Genomic DNA, 24,859 nt, shown 5'->3' with positions numbered 1-24,859 from the left:
TCCTTAAAACATAACTTACTAAAACTGAAAGAAGATGAAAATAGCTTCATAAAGACATTTTATTCATATAAAGAAATGTCCAGGTCAAGTGATTTTATTAGTTTCTCCCAACATTTAAGAAAAATATAGCAGTCTTACACAAAGTCTTACAGACACCAGAAAAAGAGGAAATGGTTTCCAACTTACTATATATAATGTCATCACCTCAATACCAAATCCTGACAAGATCATTACAAACAAGAAAAATAATAGGCCATTTCTCTCTTCAATAAAATTAGAAATCTCTGAACAGAATCTTACCAAATTGAATTTGTATTAGGTTTATTCCAGGGTTAAACATTAGTTTGACATCTGAAAACCAATAAGTTAATTCACTACATTAAAAAACAAATGACAGAAATCATACAATCATCTTAAGAGATAAAAAGATAAGTTGATAAAGTTCAAAATCAGTTCATTATAAAAACTCTTAGGAACTTTTAGTATAATAAGGAGAGTGTATAACAAACACTATATATACACTATACTTAATGCTAAAGTATATAATACTTCCTTTTGAGACAGGGAATGAGACAAGAAAGCTTCTCATCACTTCTATTTTACATAGTACAGGGGGTGTTAACCAACACAATAAAGCAAGAAAAAATAAAAGCTCTAGAATAGGAAAGAAAGAACAAAAACACTCATCATTTGTGGACAATGTAAATGTGTATATAGAAAGTCTAAAATGATCAATGTATAAACCAGATAAACTACTAGAAGTAGTAAGACAAGTTTAAAAATGTCACAGGGACATAAGGTCTACACATAAAGATGAACTGTATTTCTATATTCCAGAGAAGAGGGTGGTGGTGAAATAAAATTTTAAATACCATATAAAACAGCATCAAAAATATCAAATGCATAAAAATACATCTTTTTCAAAATGTAAAAAACTATAAAATACTACTGAGATCATTCTAAAAGGCCTAAATAAAAGGATATTTCACATCCATCTGTATTTCATTCTAAAAATTTCTAAGGTTTTATTAAATCTTAATTTACATAGAATCAAGTAAATCTTGTGTGGATCACAATAAACTGTGGAAAATTCTGAAAGAGATGGGAATACCAGAACACCATAGCAGTCTCTGGAGAAATATGTATACAGGTCAGGAAGCAACAGTTAGAACTGGACAAGGAACAACAGACTGGTTCCAAATAGGAAAAGAAGTACGTCAAGGCTATATATATTGTCACCTTGCTTATTTAATGTATATGAAGAGTACATCATGAGAAACGCTGGGCTGGAAGAACAAGCTGGAATCAAGATTGCCGGAAGAAATACCAATAACTTCAGATATGCAGATGACACCACCTTTATGGCAGAAAGTGAAGAACTAAAGAGCCTCTTGATGAGTGTGAAAGAAGAGAGTGAAAAAGTTGGCTTAAAGCTCAACATTCAGAAAACAAAGATCATGGCATCCAGTTCCATCACTTCATGGCAAATAAATGGGAAACAGTCAAAACAGTGACAGACTTTATTTTTCTAGGCTCCAATTACTGCAGATGGTGACTGTAACCATGAAATTGAGACGCTTACTCCTCGGAAGGAAAGTTATGACCAGCCTAGACAGCATATTAAAAAGCAGAGACATTACTTTGTCAACAAAGGTCTGTCTAGTCAAGGATATGGTTTTTCCAGTGGTCATGTATGGATGTGAGAGTTGGACTGTAAAGAAAGCTGAGTGCCGAAGAATTGATGCTTTTGGACCATGGTGTTGGAGAAGACTCTTGAGAGTCCCTTGGACTGCAAGGAGATCCAACCAGTCCATTCTGAAGGAAATCAGTCCTGAGTGCTCCTTGGAAGGACTGATGCTGAAGCTGAAACTCCCATACTTTGGCCACCTGATGTGAAGAACTGACTCATATGAAAAGACCATGATTGAGGGCAGAGGAGAAGGGGAAAGATTGAGGGAAAGATTGAGGGCAGGAGAAGGGGACGAAAGAGGATGAGATGGTTGGATGGCATCACTGACTCGATGGACATGGGTTTGGGTAGACTCCAGGAGTTGGGATGGACAGGGAGGCCTGTTGTGCTGCGGTTCATGGTTCACCAAGAGTCAGACACGACTGAGCAACTGAACTGAACTGAAACAAATTTTAGCTTTAATAGTTAATGATAATTATGGTATGGTTTCTGAGATTAAAGTTTTAAAAAAGACAAAATTGAAATAATGGGCAATAATAGTATAAAATTCAAAATGGAGGCAGAGAAAACTTAAAGTGCTTCATAGCCCTCTTATTACCCCAGAGAAGATAACATTTTTCCTCATTTACTGTATTTAAATAAAACATTATTTGGAAAAAAGAGTAAGATGGCGGAGGAATAGGACAGGGAGACCACTTTCTCCCTCACAAATTCATCAAAAGAACATTTCAACGCTGAGTAAATTCCACAAAACAACTTCTAAATGCTAGCAGAGGCACCCAGAAAAGCAGATCATTGTCTTCAAAAACAGGTAGGAAAAAATATAAAAGATGAAAAAAGAGACAAAAGAGGTAGGGAGAGAGTACCGTCCCGGGAAGGGAGTCTTAAAAAGAGAGAAGTTTCCAAACACCAAGAAACACTCTTGCTGCCGAGTCTGTGGCGAGCCTTGGAAGCACAGAGGGCAACATAACAGGGAGGAAAAATAAATAAATAATTAAAACCAACAGATTACGAGCCTAACGGTAACTCCCCCAGCGGAGAAGCAGCGCAGATGCCTGCATCCTCCACTAGCAAGAGGACGCTGGGCAGGGAGGCACGGGCTGCAGTGCTTTTTAAGAATCAGGCGGGAATGCCCCAAGTGTAACCAGAGCAAACTAACTTGGGCTAGCAAACCAGACTGTGGGATAGCTACCACGCAAAAAGCTCTAACACAAGACACCGCCAGGACTGTAGCCAGCTGCAGACCATCCCCCTCTGGTGACAGGCAGCCAGAGCCGGAAGGGCCAGAAGGGGGCAATCACACCCCCAGAGAGACATTAACTACCAAACTGCAAGCAAGCTTCTTTGCTAACTAAGACATCTTGGGGTTCTGGACAGTCACCATCTGCCTGACAAGGAGCGCCAGCTCTACACCCAGAAAACTGAGCAGCAGGGATGGGAAAGGTGATAAGTCACAGCGAACGTGTTTGCCAAACACCCGAGCTACTCGGACCTGGGAAGGGCACAAAATGCAGGCCAACTGAGTCTGCGCCTCTGGGGACTACCTGAGTGCCTGAGCCTGAGCGGCTTAGGCCAGGGAGGTGCATGCAGCCCAGGGCCGGCCTCAGACGGTTCCCGGCCAAGCAACCTAGAGCCTGAGCAGTGTGCACCGTGAGCATGGGTCAGGCCCAGTGCGGCTGAGACACTGCGAGCACTCGCCAGTGTTATTTGTTTGCAGCATCCCTCCCTCCCCACAGCACGACTGAACAAGTGAGCCCAAAAAAAAAGTATCCAGCACCACCCCCCTTGTGTCAGGGTGGAAATCGGACACTGAAGAGACCAGCAAACAGAGGAAGCTAAAACAGAGGGCACTGCCTTGGAAGTGACAGGTGCAATAGATTAAAACCCTGTCGTTAGTACTGACTACATAGGAAGGGCCCTATAGATCTTGAGAAGTATAAGCCAGACCGAGGAACTATCCGAAAATGAACTGACCCCACACTGCCCACAGCAACACCAGAGAAAGTCCCAGATATATCTTTACTATTTTTATGATCATTCTTTTTTGTTTTTTCTTTTCTTTTCCTTCTTTTTTTTTAACATTTTTAAGTCCTCTATTTCTCCTTTAATTTTTATTTTTATAACCTACTATTACTTTTCAGAAAAAAAAGACCCTATTTTTAAAGCAAACACCATATATATATTTTTGTGGTTGTTCTTGTTGTTTTTAACAATTCTTGTGACTTTTTGTTCCTTCTTCTTCTCTTTAATATTGTATTTTTGAAAATCCAACCTCTACTCTAGATTTTTAATCTTTGCTTTTTGGTATTTATTATCAATTTTGTACCTTTAAAAACCCAGTCTTCCATACCCATTTTTACTTGAGAGTGAGATTACTGCCTTGACCTCTCTCTCCTCCTTTGGACTTGCCTTTTTCTCCACCAGGTGGCCTCTGCCTCCTCCCTCCCCCTTCTCTTCTCTACCCAACTCTGTGAATCTCTGTGTGTTTCAGACAGTGGAGAACACTTAGGGAACTGGTTACTGGCTGGATCTGTCTCTCTCCTTTCATTTCCCTCTTTTACCCTCCTGGCCACCTCTGTCTACTTCCTCCCTCTCCTCTTCTCTGTATAACTCTGTGAACATCTCTGAGTGGTCCAGACTGTGGAGCGCACATAAGGAAGTGATTACTGGCTAGCTTGCTCTCTCCTCTTTTGATCCCACCTTATCTCATTCCAGTCACCTCTAACTATCCCCTCCCTCTTCCCTTCTCCATGTAACTCAGTGAACCTCTCTGGGTGTCCCTCAATGTGGAGAAAGTTTTCATCTTTAACCTAGATGTTTTATCATTGGTTCTGTATAGATGGAGAAGTCTTGAGGCTACTGTAAAAAAAAAAAAAAAAAAAAAAAAAAACAACCAGAAGCAGGAAGCTTAAGTCCAAATCCTGAGAACATCAGAGAACTCCTGACTCCAGGGAACATTAATCGATAGGAGCTCATCAAATGCCTCCATACCTATACTGAAACCAAGCACCACCCAAGGGTCAACAAGTTCCAGAGCAAGACATACCAAGCAAATTCTCCAGCAACAAGGGAACACATCCCTGAGCTTCAAATATACAGGCAGCTCAAAGTTACTCCAAAACCATTGACATCTCATAACTCGTTACTGGACACTTCATTGCACTCCAGAGAGAAGAAATCCAGCTCCACCCACCAGAACACTGACACAAGCTCCCCTAACCAAGAAACCTTGACAAGCCACCCGTCCAACCGCACCCACAGTGAGGAAACTCCACAATAAAGAGAATTCCACAAACTGCCAGAATATTAAAAGGCCACCCCAAACGCAGCAATATAACCAAGATGAAGAGACAGAGGAATACCCAGCAGGTAAAGGAACAGGATAAATGCCCAACAAATCAAACAAAAGAGGAAGAGATAGGGAATCTATATGATAAAGAATTCCAAATAATGATAGTAAAAATGATCCAAAATCTGGAAATCAAAATGAAATCACAGATAAATAGCCTGGAGAGAAGGATTGAGAAGATGCAAGAAAGGTTTAACAAGGACCTAGAAGAAATAAAAGAGAGTCAATATATAATGAATAATGCAATAAATGAGATCAGAAACACTCTGGAGGCAACAAATAGAATAACAGAGGCAGAAGATAGGATTAGTGAAATAGAAGATACAATGGTAGAAATAAATGAATCAGATAGGATAAAAGAAAAGCTTTACAGACAAGCAAAAGCTGAGAGAATTCAGCACCACCAAACCAGCTCTCCACAAATGCTAAAGGATATTCTCTAGACAGGAAACACAAAAGGGTGTATAAACCCAAACCCAAAACAATACAGTAAATGGCAATGGGATCATACTTATCAATAATTACCCTAAACGTAAATGGGTTGAATGCCCCAATCAAAAGACAAAGATTGGCTGAATGGATACAAAAACAAGACTCCTATATATGTTGTCTACAAGAGACCCACCTCAAAACAAGGAACACATACAGACTGAAAGTGAAGGGCTGGAAAAAGATATTCCACGCAAATAGAGACCAAAAGAAAGCAGGAGTAGCAATACTCATATCTGATAAAATAGACTTTAAAGCAAAGGCTGTGAAAAGAGACAAAGAAGGACAATACATAATGAGCAATGGATCAATCCAAGAAGATATAACAGTTATAAATATATATGCACCCAATATAGGAGCACCGCAAAATGTAAGACAAATGCTAACAAGTATGAAAGAAGAAATTAACAATAACACAATAATAGTGGGAGACTTTAATACCCCTCTCACATCTATGGACAGATCAACTAAACAGAAAATTAACAAAGAAACACAAACTTTAAATGATACAACAGACCAGTTAGACCTACTTGATATCTATAGGACATTTCACCCCAAAACAATGAATGTCACCTTTTTCTCAAGTGCTCATGGAACCTTCTCCAGGATAGATCACATCCTGGGCCATAAAACTAGCCTTGATAAATTTGAAAAAATTGAAATCATTCCAAGCATCTTTTCTGACCATAATGCATTAAGATTAGATCTCAATTACAGGAGAAAAACTTAAAAATTCCAACATATGGAGGCTGAACAACACACTTCTGAATAACCAACAAATCACAGAAGAAATCAAAAAAGAAATCAAAATATGCATAGAAATGAATGAAAATGAAAACACAACAACCCCAAACCTGTGGGACACTATAAAAGCAGTGCTAAGGGGAAAGTTCACAGCAACACAGGCATACCTCAAGAAACAAGAAAAAAGTCAAATAAATAACCTAACTCTACACCTAAAGCAACTAGAAAAGGAAGACATGGAGAACCCCAGGGTTAGTAGAAGGAAAGAAATCTTAAAAATTAGGGCAGAAATAAATGCAAAAGAAACAAAAGAGACCATAGCAAAAATCAACAAAGCCAAAAGCTGGTTCTTTGAAAGGATAAATAAAATTGACAAACCATTAGCCAGATTCATCAAGAAACAAAGGGAGAAAAATCAAATCAATAAAATTAGAAATAAAAACGGAGAGATCACAACAGACAACACAGAAATACAAAGGATCATAAGAGACTACTATCAGCAATTATATGCCAATAAAATGGACAACGTGGAAGAAATGGACAAATTCTTAGAAAAGTACAACTTTCCAAAACTGAGCCAGGAAGAAATAGAAATCTTAACAGACCCATCACAAGCATGGAAATTGAAACTGTAATCAGAAATCTTCCAGCAAACAAAAGCCCAGGTCCAGATGGCTTCACAGCTGAATTCTACCAAAAATTTCGAAAAGAGCTAACACCTATCCTACTCAAACTCTTCCAGAAAATTGCAGAGGAAGGCAAACTTCCAAACTCATTCTATGAGGCCACAATCACCCTAATACCAAAACCTGACAAAGTTGCCACAAGAAAAGAAAACTACAGGCCAATATCACTGATGAACATAGATGCAAAAATCCTCAACAAAATTCTAGCAATTAGAATCCAGCAACACATTAAAAAGATCATACACCATGACCAAGTGGGCTTTATCCCAGGGATGCAAGGATTCTTCAATATCCGCAAATCAATCAATGTAATTCACCACATTAACAAATTGAAAAATAAAAGACATATGATCATCTCAATAGATGCAGAGAAGGCCTTTGAAAAAATTCAACATCCATTTATGATAAAAACTCTCCAGAAAGCAGGACTAAAAGGAACATACCTCAACATAATCAAAGCTATATATGACAAACCCACAGCAAACATTATCCTCAATGGTGAAAAATTGAAAGCATTTCCCCTAAAGTCAGGAACAAGACAAGCGTGCCCACTTTCACTGCTACTATTCAACATAGTTCTGGAAGTTTTGGCCACAGCAATCAGAGCAGAAAAAGAAATAAAAGAAATCCATATTGGAAAAGAAGAAGTAAAACTCTCACTGTTTGCAGATGACATGATCCTCTACATAGAAAACCCTAAAGACTCCACCAGAAAATTACTAGAGCTAATCAATGAATATAGTAAAGTTGCAGGATATAAAATCAACACTCAGAAATCCCTTGCATTCCTATACACTAATAATGAGAAAGTAGAAAAAGAAATCAAGGAAACAATTCCATTCACCATTGCAACGAAAAGAATAAAATACTTAGGAATATATCTATCTAAAGAAACTAAAGACCTATACATAGAAAACTATAAAACACTGATGAAAGAAATCAAAGAGGACAGTAATAGATGGAGAAATAGACCATGTTCATGGATTGGAAGAATCAATATAGTGAAGATGAGTATATTACCCAAAGCAATCTACAGATTCAATGCAATCCCTATTAAGCTACCAGCGGTATTTTTCACAGAGCTAGAACAAATAATTTCATAATTTGTATGGAAACACAAAAAACCTCGAATAGCCAAAAGCAATCTTGAGAAAGAAGAATGGAACTGGAGAATATCAACCCGCCTGACTTCAGGCTCTACTACAAAGCCACAGTCATCAATACAGTATGGTACTGGCACAAAGACAGAAATATAGATCAGTGGAACAAAACAGAAAGCCCAGAGATAAATCCACACACCTATGGACACCTTATCTTCGACAAAGGAGGCAAGAATATACAATGGTTTAAAGACAGTCTCTTTAACAAGTGGTGCTGGGAAAACTGGTCAACCACTTCTGCTGCTGCTGCTGCTAAGTTGCTTCAGTCGTGTCTGACTCTGTGTGACCCCATAGACGGCAGCCCACCAGGCTCCCCCGTCCCTGGGATTCTCCAGGCAAGAACATTGGAGTGGGTTGCCATTTCCTTCTCCAATGCATGAAAGTGAAAAGTGAAAGGGAAGTCACTCGGTCGTGTCTGACTTCATGACCCCATGGACTGCAGCCTACCAGGCTCCTCCATCCATGGGATTTTCCAGGCAAGAGTACTGGAGTGGGTTGCCATTGCCTTCTCCGGGTCAACCACTTCTAAAAGAATGAAACTAGAACACTTTCTAACACCATATGCAAAAATAAACTCAAAATGGATTAAAGATCTAAACGTAAGACCAGAAACTATAAAACTCCTAGAGAAGAACATAGGCAAAACACTCTCCGACACAAATCACAGCAGGATCCTCTATGATCCACCTCCCACAATAGCGGAAATAAAAGCAAAAACAAACAAATGGGATCTAATTAAAATTAAAAGCTTCTGCAGAACAAAGGAAACTATAAGCAAGGTGAAAGGACAGCCTTCGACATGGGAGAAAATAATAGCAAATGAAGCAACTGACAAATAACTAATCTCAAAAATATACAAGCAACTTATGCAGCTCAATCCCAGAAAAATAAACGACCTAATCATAAAATGAGCCAAAGAACTAAATAGACATTTCTCCAAAGAAGACATACGGATGGCTAACAAACACATGAAAAGATGCTCAACATCATTATCAGAGAGATGCAAATCAAGATCACAATGAGGTACCATTTCACACCAGTCAGAATGGCTGTGATCCAAAAGTCTACAAGCAATAAATGCTGGAGAGGGTGTGGAGAAAAGGGAACCCTCTTACACTGTTGGTGGGAATGCAAACTAGTACAGCCACTATGGAGAACAGGGTGGAGATTCCTTAAAAAACTGCAAATAGAACTGCCTTATGACCCAGAAATCCCACTATTGGGCACACACACCGAGGAAACCAGAACTGAAAGAGACCCCAATGTTCATCGCAGCACTGTTTATAATAGCCAAGACATGGAAGCAACCTAGATGTCCATCAGCAGATGAATAGATAAGAAAGCTGTGGTACATATACACAATGGTATATTACTCAGCCTTTAAAAAGAATACATTTGAATCAGTTCTAATGAGGTGGATGAAACTGGAGCCTATTATATAGAGTGAAGTAAGCCAGAAAGAAAAACACCAATACAGTACACTAACACATATATATGGAATTTAGAAAGATGGTAATGATAACCCTGTATGCAAGACAGTAAAAGAGACACAGATGTTTAGAACAGACTTTTGGACTCTGTGGGAGAGGGAGAGGGTGGGATGATTTGGGAGAATGGCATTGAAACATGTATACTTATCATGTAAGAAATGAATCACCAGTCCAGGTTCGATACAGGATACAGGATGCTTGGGGCTGGTGCACGGGGATGATCCAGAGAGATGATATGGGGAGGGAGGTGGGAGGGGGTTCAGGATTGGGAACTCATGTACACCCATGGCTGATTCATGTCAATGTATGGCAAAACCAATACAGTATTGTAAAGTAAAATTTTAAAAAATAAATAAACATTATTTATCAAAGACACCATAAAGTGAAAAAATAAGTCATAACAAAACTAACAAAGGATTAGTAGCAAGAATTTAAGGGAATTCCTCCAAATCTGTGGTGGAAGCAAAGGAATAGGATTTACATAAGGCACACTAACTCGTTTCAATCGTGTCTGACTCTGTGTGACCCCACAGATGGCAGCCCACCAGGCTCCCCCGTCCCTGGGATTCTCCAGGCAAGAGTACTGGAGTGGGGTGACATTGCCTTCTCCCAAGTAGATGATAGTTGCCATCAATATTATAGACTTTTGGCTGTGGGATGATTTTGTTTGTGTTCATTATAATACTGAATAAGACATTATTCTCCTCTCTTCTCCTCTCGCCTTCAATCTTTGCCAGCATCAGGATCTTTTCAAATGAGTCAGCTCTTCGCATCAGGTGGCCAAAGTATTGGAGTTTCAGGTTCAACATCAGTCCTTCCAGTGAACACTCAGGACTGATCTCCTTTAGGATGGACTGTTGGAACTCCTTGCAGTTCAAGGGACTCTCGAGAGTTTTCTCCAACACCACAGTTCAAAAGCATCAATTCTTCAGCGCTCAGCTTTCTTTATAGTCCACTTCTCACATCCATACATGACTGCTGAAAAAACCATAGCCTTGACTAGACAGACCTTTGTTGACAAAGTAATGTCTCTGCTTTTTAATATGCTGTCTAGATTGGTCATACCTTTTCTTGCAAGGAGTAAGCGTCTTTTAATTTCATGGCTGCAATCACCATCTGCAGTGATTCTGGAGCCCAAGGAAAGAAAGTCTGACACTCTTTCAACTGTTTCTCCATCTATTTGCCATGAAGTAATGGGACTGGATGCCATGATCTTTGTTTTCTGAATGGTGAGCTTTAAGCCAACTTTTTTACTCTCCTTTTTCACTTTCATCAAGAGGCTTTTTAGTTCTTCTCCATTTTCTGCCATATGGGTGGTGTCATCTGCATATCTGAGGTTATTGGTATTTCTTCCGGCAGTCTTGATTCCACCCTGTGCTTCATCCAGCCCAGCGTATCTCATGATATACTCTGCATATAAGTTAAATAAGCATGGTGACAATATACAGCCTTGGTGTACTCCTTTTCCTATATGGAACCAGTCTGTTAATTACTCTAGGAATATTAAACCTCTATGGAATCAGGCTTTCTTATATTTTCTGGTTTTATTATTTTTTGCCTTTTCCTGGCAGTCCAGCCAAGGTTTTTAAATTATTTATCATATTTAACTTGTATTTTCCAGTGTCCTGTATACAGAATCTTTTCCTTACATACCTTACATACCTTCACCACATACTGAGAAACACAAACACACAGGGGGCTGTAATTTTTTTCAGCTGTAACTTTTTTATTCAAAGTGAAAACAGCATATATGAGCTCTATTGGTGAAAATTTTATTCTAATAAATTAGATACATTTCTCACTGAATAGAAAATATATGAAAATTGATACCACTCTTTTAGAAAATATAATAGCAGTATCTTCACTCATCCAACAAAATATAATGAGCACTTTCTATGTTCCAGGAATGATTCTGGGTCCATGAGCTTTCACTTCAGTTCAGTCGCTCAGTCGTGTCCGACTCTTTGCAACCCAATGAATTGCAGCACGGCAGGCCTCCCTGTCCATCACCAACTCCCAGAGTTCACTCTAAGTCAAGTCCATCGAGTCAGTGATACCATCCAGCCACTCATCCTCTGTCATCCCCTTCTCCTTCTGCCCCTAATCCCTCCCAGCATCAGAGTCTTTTCCAATGAGTCAACTCTTCGCATGAGGTGGCCAAAGTAGTGCAGTTTCAGCTTCAGCATCATTCCTTCCAAAGAACACCCAGGACTGATCTCCTTTAGAATGGACTAGTTGGATCTCCTTGCAGTCCAAGGGACTCTCAGGTGTCTTCAACACCACAGTTCAAAAGCATCAATTCTTCGGTGCTCAGCTTTCTTCACAGTCCAACTCTCACATACATACATGACCACTGGAAAAACCATAGCCTTAACTAGATGGACCTTTGTTGTCAAAGTAATGTCTATGCTTTTGAATATGCCATCTAGGTTGGTCATAACTTTCCTTCCAAGGAGTAAGCGTTTTTTAATTTCCTGGCTGCAATCACCATCTGCAGTGATTATGGAGCCCAAAAAATAAAGTCTGTCACTGTTTCCACAGTTTCCCCATCTATTTCCCATGAAGTGATGGGACCAGATGCCATGATTTTAGCTTTCTGAATGTTGAGCTTTAAGCCAACTTTTTCACTCTCCTCGTTCACTTTCATCAAGAGGCTTTTTAGCTCCTCTTCACTTTCTGCCATAAGGGTGGTGTCATCTGCATATCTGAGGTTATTGATATTTCTCCCAGCAATCTTGATTTCAGCTTGTGCTTCCTCCAGCCCAGCGTTTCTAATGATGTACTCTGTATAGAAGTTAAATAAGCAGGGTGACAATATATAGCCTTGATATACTCCTTTTCCTATTTGGAACCAGTCTGTTGTTCCATGTCCAGTTCTAATTGTTGCTTCCTGACCTGCATATAGGTTTCTCAAGAGGCAGGTCAGGTGGTCTGTATTCCTATCTCTTTCAGAATTTTCCACAGTTTATTGTGATCCACACAGTCAAAGGCTTTGGCATAGTCAAGAAAGCAGAAATAGAGGTTTTTCTGGAACTCTCTTGCTTATCCATGATCCAGCGGATGTTGGCAATTTGATCTCTGGTTCCTCTGCCTTTTCTAAAACCAGCTTGAACATCTGAGAGTTCACGGACGAGGAGCAATCCCACGTCCAGGGAGCAGTGGCTGCGGGTGCAGGAGGGCCGAGAGGAGCTACTCCATGTTCAAGTTCAGGAGGGGCGGCGGTGAGGAGATACCCCTCGTGCAAGGTAAGGAGCAGCAGCTGCGCTTTGCTGGACCAGCCATGAAGAGATACCCTACATCCAAGGTAAGAGTAATCCAGGTAAGATGGTAGGTGTTGCGAGAGGGCATCAGATGGCAAACACACTGAAACCATAATCAAGAAAACTAGTCAATCTAATCACACAGACCACAGCCTTGTCTAACTCAATGAAACTAAGCCATGCCTGTGGGGCCACCCAAGACAGGCAGGTCATGGTAGAGAGGTCTGACAGATTGTGGTCCACTGGAGAAGGGAATGGCCAACCACTTCAGTATTCTTGCCTTGAGAACCCCATGAACAGTATAAAAAGGCAAAATGATAGGATACTAAAAGAGGAACTCCCCAGGTTGGTAGGTGCCCAATATGCTACTGGAGATCAGTGGAGAAATAACTCCAGAAAGAATGAAGGGATGGAGCCAAAGCAAAACCAATACCCAGTTGTGGATGTGACTGGTGATAGAAGCAAGGTCCAATGCTGTAAAAAGCAATATTAAATAGGAATCTGGAATGTCAGGTCAATGAATCAAGGCAAATTGGAAACAGTTAAACAGGAGATGGCAAGAGTGAATGTTGACACTAAAATGGACTGGAATGGGTGAATTTAACTCAGGTGACCATTATATCTACTACTGCAGGCAGGAATCCTCAAAAGAAATGGAGTAGCCATGATGATCAACAAAAGAGTCTGAAATGCAGTACTTGGATCAATCTCAAAAACGACAGAATGATCTCTGTTCATTTCCGAGGCAAACCATTCAATATCACAGTAATCCAAGTCTATGCCCCATCCAGTAATGCTGAAGAAGCTGAAGTTGAATGGTTCTATGAAGACCTACAAGACCTTTTAGAACTAACACCCCAAAATGATGTCATTTTCATTACAGGGGACTGGAATGCAAATGTAGGAAGTCAAGAAACACCTGGAGTAACAGGCAAGTTTGGCCTTGGAATACGGAATGAAGCAGGGCAAAGACTAATAGAGTTTTGCCAAGAGAACGCACTGGTCATAGCAAACACCCTCTTCCAACAACACAAGAGAAGACTCTACACATGGACATCAGCAGATGGTCTACACTGCAATCAGATTGATTATATTCTTTGCAGCCAAAGATGGAGAAGCTCTATATAGTCAGCAAAAACAAGATCAGGAGCTGACTGTGGCTCAGATCATGAAATCCTTTTGCCAAATTCAGGCTGAAACTGAAGAAAGTAGGGAAAACCACTAGACCATTCAGGTATGACCTAAATCAAATCCCTCATGATTATACAATGGAAGTGAGAAATAGATTTAAGGGACTAGATCTGATAGACAGAGTGCCTGATGAACTATGGACGGAGGTTCATGACATTGTACAGGAGACAGGAATCAAAACCATCCTCATGGAAAATACATGCAAAAAAGCGAAGTGGCTGTCTGAGGAGGCCTTGCAAATAGCTGTGAAAAGAAGAGAAGTGAAAAGCAAAGGAGAAAAGGAAAGATATAAGCATCTGAATGCAGAGTTCCAAAGAATAGCAAGGAGAGATAAGAAAGCCTTCTTCAGTGATCAATGCAAAGAAATAGAGGAAAACAACAGAAAGACTAGAGATCTCTTCAAGAAAATTAGAGATACCAAGGGAACATGTCATGCAAAGATGGGCTTGATAAAGGACAGAAATGGTATGGACCTAACAGAAGCAGATGATATTAAGAAGAGGTGGCAAGAATACACAGAAGAACTGTACAAAAAAGATCTTCACGACCCAGATAATCATGATGGTGTGATCACTCACCTAGAGCCAGACATCCTGGAATGTGAAGTCAAGTGGGTCTTAGAAAGCATCACTGCGAACAACGCTAGTGGAGGTGATGGAATTTCAGTTGAGCTATTTCAAATCCTGAACGATGATGCTGTGAAAGTGCTGTACTCAATATGCCATGGGCTTTAGTAATGAATTAATTAGTCAAAACTATCTGCATTCATGGAGATTACCTTCTACCAAGAGAAACAGACAAAACCAGAGAAGTAAAATAGTAGTAAAATGTCCTAATGTCTTAACTGTTAGAGATCACAATAAAGCAGGACTGGTAGATGGGGCTGGGAGGCATAGCTGCTACTATAATAGGCTGGTCAGGGATGCCCCTCTGATCAGAAGGCATTTGGATAAAACCCAGAATGGTGGCTCAATGGTAAAGAATCTGCTTGCAATGCAGGAAATATGGGTTCAATCCCTGGGTTGGGAAGATCCCCTGGAGAAGGAAATAGCAACCCACTCCAATAATCTTGCCTGGGAAATCCCATGGACAGAGGAGCCTGATGGGCTACATTCCATGTGGTCACAAGAATCAAACACAGCTTAGCGACTGAACCACCACCACTAAAATCGGTAATGGAGTGATACTGTGATGTCTGAGATCAAGAGCTTTCCAGGCAGAAAATAACACATACGCAGTTACTGAATTGGAGATGTTAAGTTCAAAATGCCTAATAATAACCTAGGCAGAAATGCTGATTTAGCATGTGAATGTGAGCTGGAGTTGAAGAGAATGACCAGGCTGGAGATACAGATTTAGAGTCATCTTCATAAAAATGGTAGTTAAAACTATGGATTGAATAAAATTACAGAGAATGATTTTGGCTGAGAAAAAATTTAAAAAGTGATCTCCAGGCCTATGAACATCTTATCTAGGGAATTGTAGCTAAGAATTACTACTCTATTAAGCACTAGGATGTATGTTATACATTTTTAGGTAGGTATTGTTATTATTCCCCATTTAAACAATGAAGAAACTGAGTCACAAAATGATTAACTTCGATGAGGTTTTCCAGCTAGAAACTGGGAGATCCAGAATTCTAACCTCATTAGAGTAACTGCAGTAACTCCAATGCCTTCACTCTTAATCACTGTGCTATATGGCTTTAAAGGGCAAGACTTCAGGTGGTACAAGGTACATACATTCATATATATATATATATATATATATATATATACACACACACATATATATATAATACTATTATATATTTTACATTTTATAAGTCAAATGGATTGAAATTATGACTTTGCCTTAATTTCTATGTTTTAATTTCCTTTTCCATTTCCTTTAAGAATAATTTTTTATCCTAAAAAAAATTAACTGGGCAACTTTAAGAGCTCAGTAAATTACCATACACCCCAGAGAAACCACAAGTTCTACATTCTTTCACAATTTAAGCAACATTCTGTTATTAAACAAATCTCAGTGGCTGTTTTCAGACATTCAGTGAAGCTCTAAATTATGAGAGTTATAATATGTGGAGAAAAAGCTTTGTTGTGCAAATGTTTAGACTATAGCCTCAAAATGAACTAAAAAATTGACAAGCATAAAAATATATTATTTTTTCATCCAAGACACAAAGCCAGGACCATACCTCAGTTATGCAAAAGAAAATCAACATTTTCCATATTTTGCTAATAGCTTACATAAAATAAGTTTATGACCACAGGGCTTCACATATTTCTGCCCTTATTTTTTTTAATGTTGCAATTATAAAAGAGTGGTTTAGCCTAAAACAAAATAAAACAAAAACTTCACATACAACAAAACAGGGATCAAATTCCCATTCTTATTTATTGGATTAAAAATACATTTCAATTTAAGGGAAAAAAAGAGCTACCCTGCAGCATTTGTAAATTATGATTTTTATTGCAATTTTTACACTTTTAGCCAGTTCAACCTTTAAATTTCCCATGTTTATGGGTATTGAGAGACTTAGATCATGAAACTAATAATCTACCCAACAATTTGCTTTTAAAACATGAAAAACACTGTATAACATTCTACTTATTTTTATGGTATCTGTGCAGTCTCCGTGTAATTCTGATTAAACAAGAACTGTAAAAGTGCTGTGCCCAGTGCTATCCTTTTGCATGTTTATATTCACTGCTGTTATTATTATATTTTCCCAAGTTCTTCTTTCTTTTATCAGTCATCAAGTTTTAGCCTACTGTGTACAAACAGACACATAGAGATATATAGAAGGATATTCCATTCGAGTAGCTTCTCCTTTTATCTTCACTTATTCATTCATTTAACAAATGTTTGTTAATGCCCAATATGTGCCAGTCTCTGTGATAAGTATAGGAATTCTTTAGCTTCCAAGAAGCAATAGTTCTATTAGTAATGATAAATATTTTAGATATTTCAGCAGAACATTTTTGCACAGATAGAATCTTTAGCAAATCTCAAATCCCATCATGTAGGGATCTGCCCATTCTGCCAACCGTCTAGTCACAATTTACAATAATCTATAGCTAGTAACTGGGATTCTCTCAACAAATGTTTTAGAAGAAAGGTCTTCCATCTTTTCTTTAGCACTAAACAGTGGTTGAGCCCCTGTATAGTAAGCTCCACACGTACAGAGAAAGAAGATTCACATTTCTAATTTCAGATTAGAGCCATGAGAATTACTGAACCCTTCAATGGACTGATACACCTCCTACAAATGGAAAGTGACTTACCTGAGGTGGATGGCATTTGAAAACAGAGGCTTTCATCAACACTTAGGATGATCCTGCTGCTACTGCTGCTGCTGCTGCTAAGTCGCTTCAGTCGTTTCCGACTCTGTGCAACCCCAGAGACTGCAGCCCACCAGGCTCCCCCGTTCCTGGGATTCTCCAGGCAAGAACACTGGAGTGGGTTGCCATTTCCTTCTCCAATGCATGAAAGTGAAAAGTGAAAGTGAAGTCGCTCAGTCGTGTCCGACTCCTAGCAACCCCATGGACTGCAACCTACCAGGCTCCTCCATCCATGGGATTTCCCAGGCAAGAGTCCTGGAGTGGATTGCCATTGCCTTCTCCAAGGATGATCCTGAATAAACGCTAAAGTAAAGTGAAAGTCTCCCAGTCATGTCCGACTCTTTGCAACCCCATGGACTATACAGTCCACGGGATTATCCAGGCCAGAATACTGGAGTGGGTAGTGGTTCCCTTCTACAGGGGATCTTCCCAACCCAAGGATCGAACCCAGGTATCCCTCACTGAAAGCAACTTCTTTACCAACTGAGCTACCAGGAAAGCCCAAGAATACTGGAATGGGTAGCCTATCCCTTCTCCAGCCGATCTTCCCAACTCAGGAATCAAAGCCAGGTCTCCAGCATTGTAGGCAGATTTTTTGCCACCTGAGCTACCAGGGAAGCCCTGAATAAACCCTAAATGTCACACAATTCGTAGAACTTCCACTATGTAGTAGCTTTCAAGGGTTATCAAATTTCAAGATCATTATCTATTAAAACTATTTCACCCACTGGATCCTATACCATAAGAGGAATTTTTGACAGCATTTACCTCTTCACATACATACTCAATTCTAGACTCAGCTGAGACCTACACATTATTCTGCTACTCTGAGGCTTCAAATTATCTGATTGAGCCTTAAAAGAATTTAAGCTATGGACAAATACAACCAAAAATTTTAAACAGGCCTATTATGTGTTCAAGATTCTGATATTATATTCACAAATACTAATAGTTTGGGTAAACATTAGTTGGGTTAACAAAAATGCATTTGATGAACCTCCAGTTGATGCTTAAATTCTTTCTAAAGTAATTCAAACAAATAAAGGCTATAAAATTATTGTTGGATAAAGCAAATTTTAAACAAGAGCACCTTGAGAACCCAAGAAAGAGTTTATTCTGCAAATTTCAAAAGACTTATTCCAACATCAATCAAAGCCCCACTCTACAAGAAAAGTTTTCTCTTAATGACAGCCTGAAGCTCAAGACATAAGAAACAAATTAAAAAGAGGGAAAACTACAAAATAGCTTTCTTTGAATCAATAGCCCCCAAGTCATCACATAGCTGACCATGTTCCAAACAGTTGTTCAGTCACACTTAAGGGACTTTTAGAGGTTCATCTATATTTTCTTTTTAAGAATATTAATACATATTTTGGTAAACAACAATAACTCAACTATAGAGAAACATTTAAAATTCTAAGAATATATCCTTATAATTTTCTAAAACCTTCAATATTTACACACATTAAAAAAATCCAATCTCTAAAGTTCAAATAAAGGAGCTGAACATTAGTTAGTACTAGTTGTTTCTGAAATCTCTATCTTGTGATACATTATTTGAAATGAAATATAAAGGAAATGACTGTTCAATACTAGCTGTGTGAGTGCTTTTTAAATGAATACTAAACAATGAAGAATCACCATGTTGCTACTGCACTTAGGCAGTGAGACTCACCATGCTCTTTCAGCTGCCCCATGGAAGAGGAGGTCATGGGTCGTAAATGTAGGTCAAAGTTGAAGACGGGGAAGGCAGAAAAGGAGTCCAGCTTTCTGTTTCCAAAACATGAAGTGAAAGCTTTGAGTGATTGATTAACCCTTATTTTGTAACACAAACTCTAGAATAATGTTGCAAGATATGATGCGAATCAGAGAGAAAACCACTACTCTCCTATGAACAGAGACTCTGACAATGCTATCCTTGGTGCCCTCACTGCAAAGTAAGGAGCACACAGCAGGCCCTCTATAAACATTCACTATTGAATAAAGACAAAGTAATACCAAATTTTGCTGCCTCTGAATAAGGATAATATGTAACTTTTGCTTTCTAAAAGAAAAACTCTAACAAAAATTAGAAAACAACACACATCACATCTATTTCTTCCATTTTGCAAAGATTTTAAGTAGTATGTTTTCCTATTATGACTTGGAGAGCTTCGACCAAGTCAGCTGAATCAAAAGATGAGTACCATGCAGAAACTTTGGAAAATGGAAATAAGCAAAAGTAAGAAAACAAAAATTATCCCTAATTCACTACCCTAGTAGTGTGAGTAATAATTGCAAAGTTTTAAATTCTTCCTATGAGTTGAGCACTATTCTAACTTTTTATTTGTCTTACATTTAATACTCAAAACAAGCCTCTGGGTATTTACTATTATTATACCCATTTTATAAAGGAAGAAACTAAAAGATTAGGGGTTAGATAGGCTATAGTTCAGATTACTCCAGTTAGAAATGGGTGGAGTCAAGATTTGAATCAAGGCAGTTGGATTTAGGGAACTAAGCAAACACCTTATTACTATCTATCACCAACTCCATTTGTCATGATTAACGTGTAATATACTCCACACTTATGTTTAGGTGTACATAAATGTACATGAACTTTTTAGCTTATTTCTTATATTTGACAAAATACAATTAATATATTTCCTTGTAAATATACAAAGATGCACATCATTATTTTGGCCTAGAAATTCTAGACCAATATGAATCCAATTTGAACAGGTGGATTGTTCAAACTCCAATTCAATTTTGAACTGGAATTGCTAGTTCAAAAATTTTAGAAATGTTACACAAAATTTTAGGATTTTAAAACATTCTGCCCATCAAAAAAGTATGGTCTAAAAGGAAAGTCTGTGACTGTCCTATTTTGAGTTTTATAGTTGGCATAGAGGAGGTGCTCAATAAATTAGTAAATCAATGAGTGATTTATAGGATCCATTAGTCTAGTTGTCACTCGTGTGGTTCACGATTATGCAGTTGGCCAAAGAACTGAGATATCCCTTATATGCCAAAATTATATTATCAGTGGAAACTATGAGAGGTTTGAGTATGCAGCTTTGCCAAACTCCATTTGAAATTCTAGAATTTTATTTATATGCTACCAAGAATGGGGCCAATGTACATAGTTGTAGTTTGATTTGCTTCCTTAAAACTAGACCCTGGCTAAATATTTTTACATAAATCTTCAAATTAGAACTATTAATTGCATTTTTCAATGATTCTCTATTAATGAAAGATTTTGATAGAAGCAGACTAAAATTCATCCACTAAGCAAAATATTTTATAAACATTAAGATGAAATGCCAGAGTTGTTTAACACAAATGTGAAATGACATGAGGGAGTCTATCATTATTTTATAATATCCTCATTCTGTTATTAATTAGAATAACCTAAATACAAATAGTCATGTAACACATAAGAAATTCCCACTGATCACAAAACTAGGGGAAGAAGTTGAGGCTCATTTGCCTAAAATCATAGAACACATTTACAGAAATGCAGTTGTCATACCTTCAAATGTATCAAATATTATCAAGTAAAAATTAGCTCTAATAGATAAATGCATAATAAATTTCCTTGATGGAAAATTAATATTTAGAATGCATTCACATTTATCATTGTTGTCATAAGAGTATTTAATGTATAATTAATCTTTGAAGTTAGGATTCAAAGGTACATTGAAGAACTTCACTTCCTTAAACCTAAATTTGAATATGCCGAAGTATTCAATTTTGTTTTCCTTTGCAAGTTAAACATAGAGAAATTTCTTTGGGGGGGAAATAGACATTTATAAGATTCTATCATATTTCTTCATGTATTGTATACGGAATTTCTTTTGCTGGGTCAATATTTTTATGGTCCACCTAAAAATATTATGGCTCATCCTTAAAAGTTAGTGTTTTCTAAGGCATCTTCGGGGGAATTAGAAGTAATTCACATACTACTCCTGTCACAGAACTCTGTTTGGAGCAGAAACTTTTCCAGAGTCTTACAAAGCGTTAGACAATTTATACTAATTAATCCTAGCGCCTTCTCTGCATTGTTAACAATCTCCTACGTGATTTCCTGACTGATTCTGTTTTCTTTCCTGTCCTTTATAGCCTCATGGCTCAGTTACTTCTAACGTTTGTGAATGAAGCTAGCTTCAGCGGGTAGGAAACACATTATCACCATAAAAGACAAGGCAGCCTCTGGTGGATTGATGATATTCAGGGTCTGTGTGTCCCAAGCTGTCACTGAAGTACTTTTAATTTCAAAAGGTGTTGACCTTCCTCACTAAGCAGGACATGTTTTCATTAAACATGGAATGTTAGAATGTCAAGAGACCTTTATCTTTACCAATTTCAGAAGAAACAATTCTTAAGGAAATACTCAACTCTCTTGAGAAAGACATCTGAAAGATATTAAATGATCAGATTTATTGTTAATGAGTGCTCCAAGTATCCCTAAATTATTAGTCCTCTTCCTTGGATCACAGCTGCATCTAATTTACTAAAAATGGTAGCTTTTCAAATTAGTTCCATTTAGTTTTTCTAGTTTCAAAGTTTACCTGAAATTCTCAACTCTTTGGTTAAACTGCCATATTAACTACTCTTTTATCAGGTAACACGGACTTGGGTTAACTTGAGTAAAGGCAAAAGTTTTTAAACTGGTAAATTTCCTATATAAGTCATTTATTTTCTTTTGTAATTCATATCTTCTCTTACCATGGGTAAAACCAAATCCTCATTATTAAAGCTGTACATATATTTCACTCTTCCAAATTCCCATAGTATTACCTTTTACTGCTGAGCAAGAAACTTGTAGTGCTAAGCACACCTTGCAGGTAAGTTTTAGAAGAGCCAAGATATTCCTTACAGCCATAGCAACATTTTTTTTAAACTTCTATTACCTAATACCCCACATATCTGATCATGTTATATAATGAATTAATGTAAAACAAGCCACTGAAATATACATCTTAACAGAAGAGCATTTACATTCTTCAAGTATAAATGTTCTTACAAAATGTGCTGAAGAACCTTTAGAGTTTCTATCTGTAGCTTCAGGGCCAAAACTTATGCACACAATTGTAACATTATCCCAAAGGTGAAGCTGCTATTTAGTGGAATAATTCAGAAAAGTAACTGACCCATCTCCAGACACCTTTGGACAGCAGAAGCAATGCTCAAAATTCCTGCCTTCAAAGTATGCTCTGTAGGATCAGCCTCATCTTCTGTTAGAAAACACTAATTTTAAATTATTATATTAAAAAGGAAAAATTATCTTAACTCTGCTTCATAATTGCTGCAGATTAATTATTAAAATTCCAAACTTATGTAATATTACCATAAAATATGGCATTTTTCTCAAGAAAGCCACAAACTGGATTTGAGCTTATGCACTGTAAAACCCAGATGGTTTGCTTAACTATTCAGAGATCCTCCAGTTCAGTTCAAAAGTTAATTGAACTGAAAACTAAAATTTTGATAACTGATGTCCTTTGAGGTATTGGAGCAGAAGGATAAATTAGCCTCAGGTATGGGATGTTAAAAGACTTGAGAAACCATGACAATTGGTCAAGAAATACTAGCAAAAGAGAAGAAAAGTGCATGTTGTCTATAGGTTAGCCAACTACACCTTCCTTACCTGGTCTTCCCTTGGTGCAATTGTTTTTCTTTCTCCATTTTTTTACTCACTGATTCAATATTAGTCACTATTTTATCCAGTTTAACTTGTTCTTGAATTTGAAAGAAAAAAAAAAGTTTTAATTGTAGACTATTAGTTTTCAAGGTCTAACTGCATGTTTTGAATTAAATTGCAAATCACAGATTTTTTAATAACAGGTACAATATTTTTCAAAAAAATTACTAGTAAAAAGATAGCCTAAAAACACATTTGAGTGTCTTTTTTCACCCCATGCTCCTCAGTTGTTTTGCAATTACTAAAATTTAGGACTGCAAGTATAGAGTAAATGAACTGCATATATCAGAAAGGAGATCGCTCCCTTTGTAGAGAAATGTCAGCAAGAATACAGCACAAACTGAGAATACAGTCTCCTTTATACATATCAGTATTATTGTCATCCTTATCTTCATAAGGCTTAGCTTTTATAGGAGAGCCTGCTATTTCAAAATAATTTAGCAATCATTAGTTAATGTAATAGAAACACTGAGAGCTCCAGAAATCTCCTCTCCTCCATTTGCTAGAAAGACTTAAATCCACAAAAGCAAAGGTTCTTCATTAAAAAAAAAAAAATCAAGTTCTTAGAGTCTAAAAAGAAACTTAACATAAATATTTTTAAATACCTTTTTTTTTTCTATTTTATTCAGATAATGGGACTAACAAACATAGTCCTAATACATGGGACTAACATAGTTTGAAACAGTGCAACCCTGTTTCAGAAATATTTACAAATTAGTTGGTATGTCAATGCTAATGAATAAAACAGCACACTGCTGCTGCTGCTGCTGCTGCTGCTAAGTCGCTTCAGTCGGGTCCGACTCTGTGCGACCCCATAGACGGCAGCCCACCAGGCTCCCCCGTCCCTGGGATTCTCCAGGCAAGAACATTGGAGTGGGTTGCCATTTCCTTCTCCAATGCATGAAAGGAAAAAATGAAAGTGAAGTCACTCAGTCGTGTCCAACTCTGTGCGACCCCATGGACTGCAGCCTACCAGGCTCCTCTGTCCATGGGATTTTCCAGGCAAGAGTACTGGAGTGGGGTGCCATTGCCTTCTCTAAAAAGAGCACACTAGACAGCATTATATAATTTAGATTTAAAATGTATAACAAAGACCATAAAAATTTGGATAAATGGAAAACAGAATGCTAATATTTACTATTCATAATATATTAGGGGTGTTGGCTAGCACTCCTGTGGATTATCTCACACTTAAACCTGAAAATTGGATTTTTGGTGAATTTTTGTGATTATTCTCTTTTATATATCAGGAAAGCAGTTTACCCAAGATCTAAGTTTTAAAAGTGCTAAACCAGGGATCAAACCCATTATCCTTGACTGTAAGTTCACCCTTCTTCACTCTGCATTACCACCCCAGCAGATTTCATGAGGGTGCTTAATTATTGATTATTAACAGAAATTATCCTAATTATTAGTAACTATTTGTGTTATTATAACAATTATTAATTAGGTGCCTACTAATGGGGAAAGGATAATCTCTGCCATGCTTACATTGGAGGGTGACATAGAGCTCAAAAGATACACTTCATATAAAGATATATGGTAAGTTGAGAAATATATTAAGGTGAAAAAAAAATTAAAAATTTGAGTCTTAAAAACAGAACATTTAAAAATATTTGCCAGTCAAAAGAAAAAGAGAAAAAGAAAAATAAATAAATAAAATATTTGCCATACATCAAGTGTGCTAATTGCTGTATATGGATTATCATTTTTTATTCTCACAACCACCCTGTAAGTTAGCTATATTATTATCTCCATTTTTACAGATGAGGA

At 37.7% G+C, this 24,859-nt stretch overlaps 1 protein-coding gene across 1 annotated transcript in view; it reads right to left on the bottom strand.

The window, feature by feature from the left end:
* IQCM (IQ motif containing M) overlaps positions 1-24,859 on the bottom strand; it is a 594,059-nt gene that overhangs the window by 417,976 nt on the left and 151,224 nt on the right. The window contains exon 5 of the mRNA XM_060400977.1: positions 23,033-23,123. Within this exon, the coding sequence (XP_060256960.1) occupies positions 23,033-23,123 (91 nt within the window). The remainder of the gene's footprint in view (positions 1-23,032; positions 23,124-24,859) is intronic.

This window comes from Ovis aries, chromosome 17 (assembly GCF_016772045.2).
Source record: "Ovis aries strain OAR_USU_Benz2616 breed Rambouillet chromosome 17, ARS-UI_Ramb_v3.0, whole genome shotgun sequence".
Taxonomy (NCBI): domain Eukaryota; kingdom Metazoa; phylum Chordata; class Mammalia; order Artiodactyla; family Bovidae; genus Ovis; species Ovis aries.
This window is presented reverse-complemented; position numbering and strand designations above follow the sequence as displayed.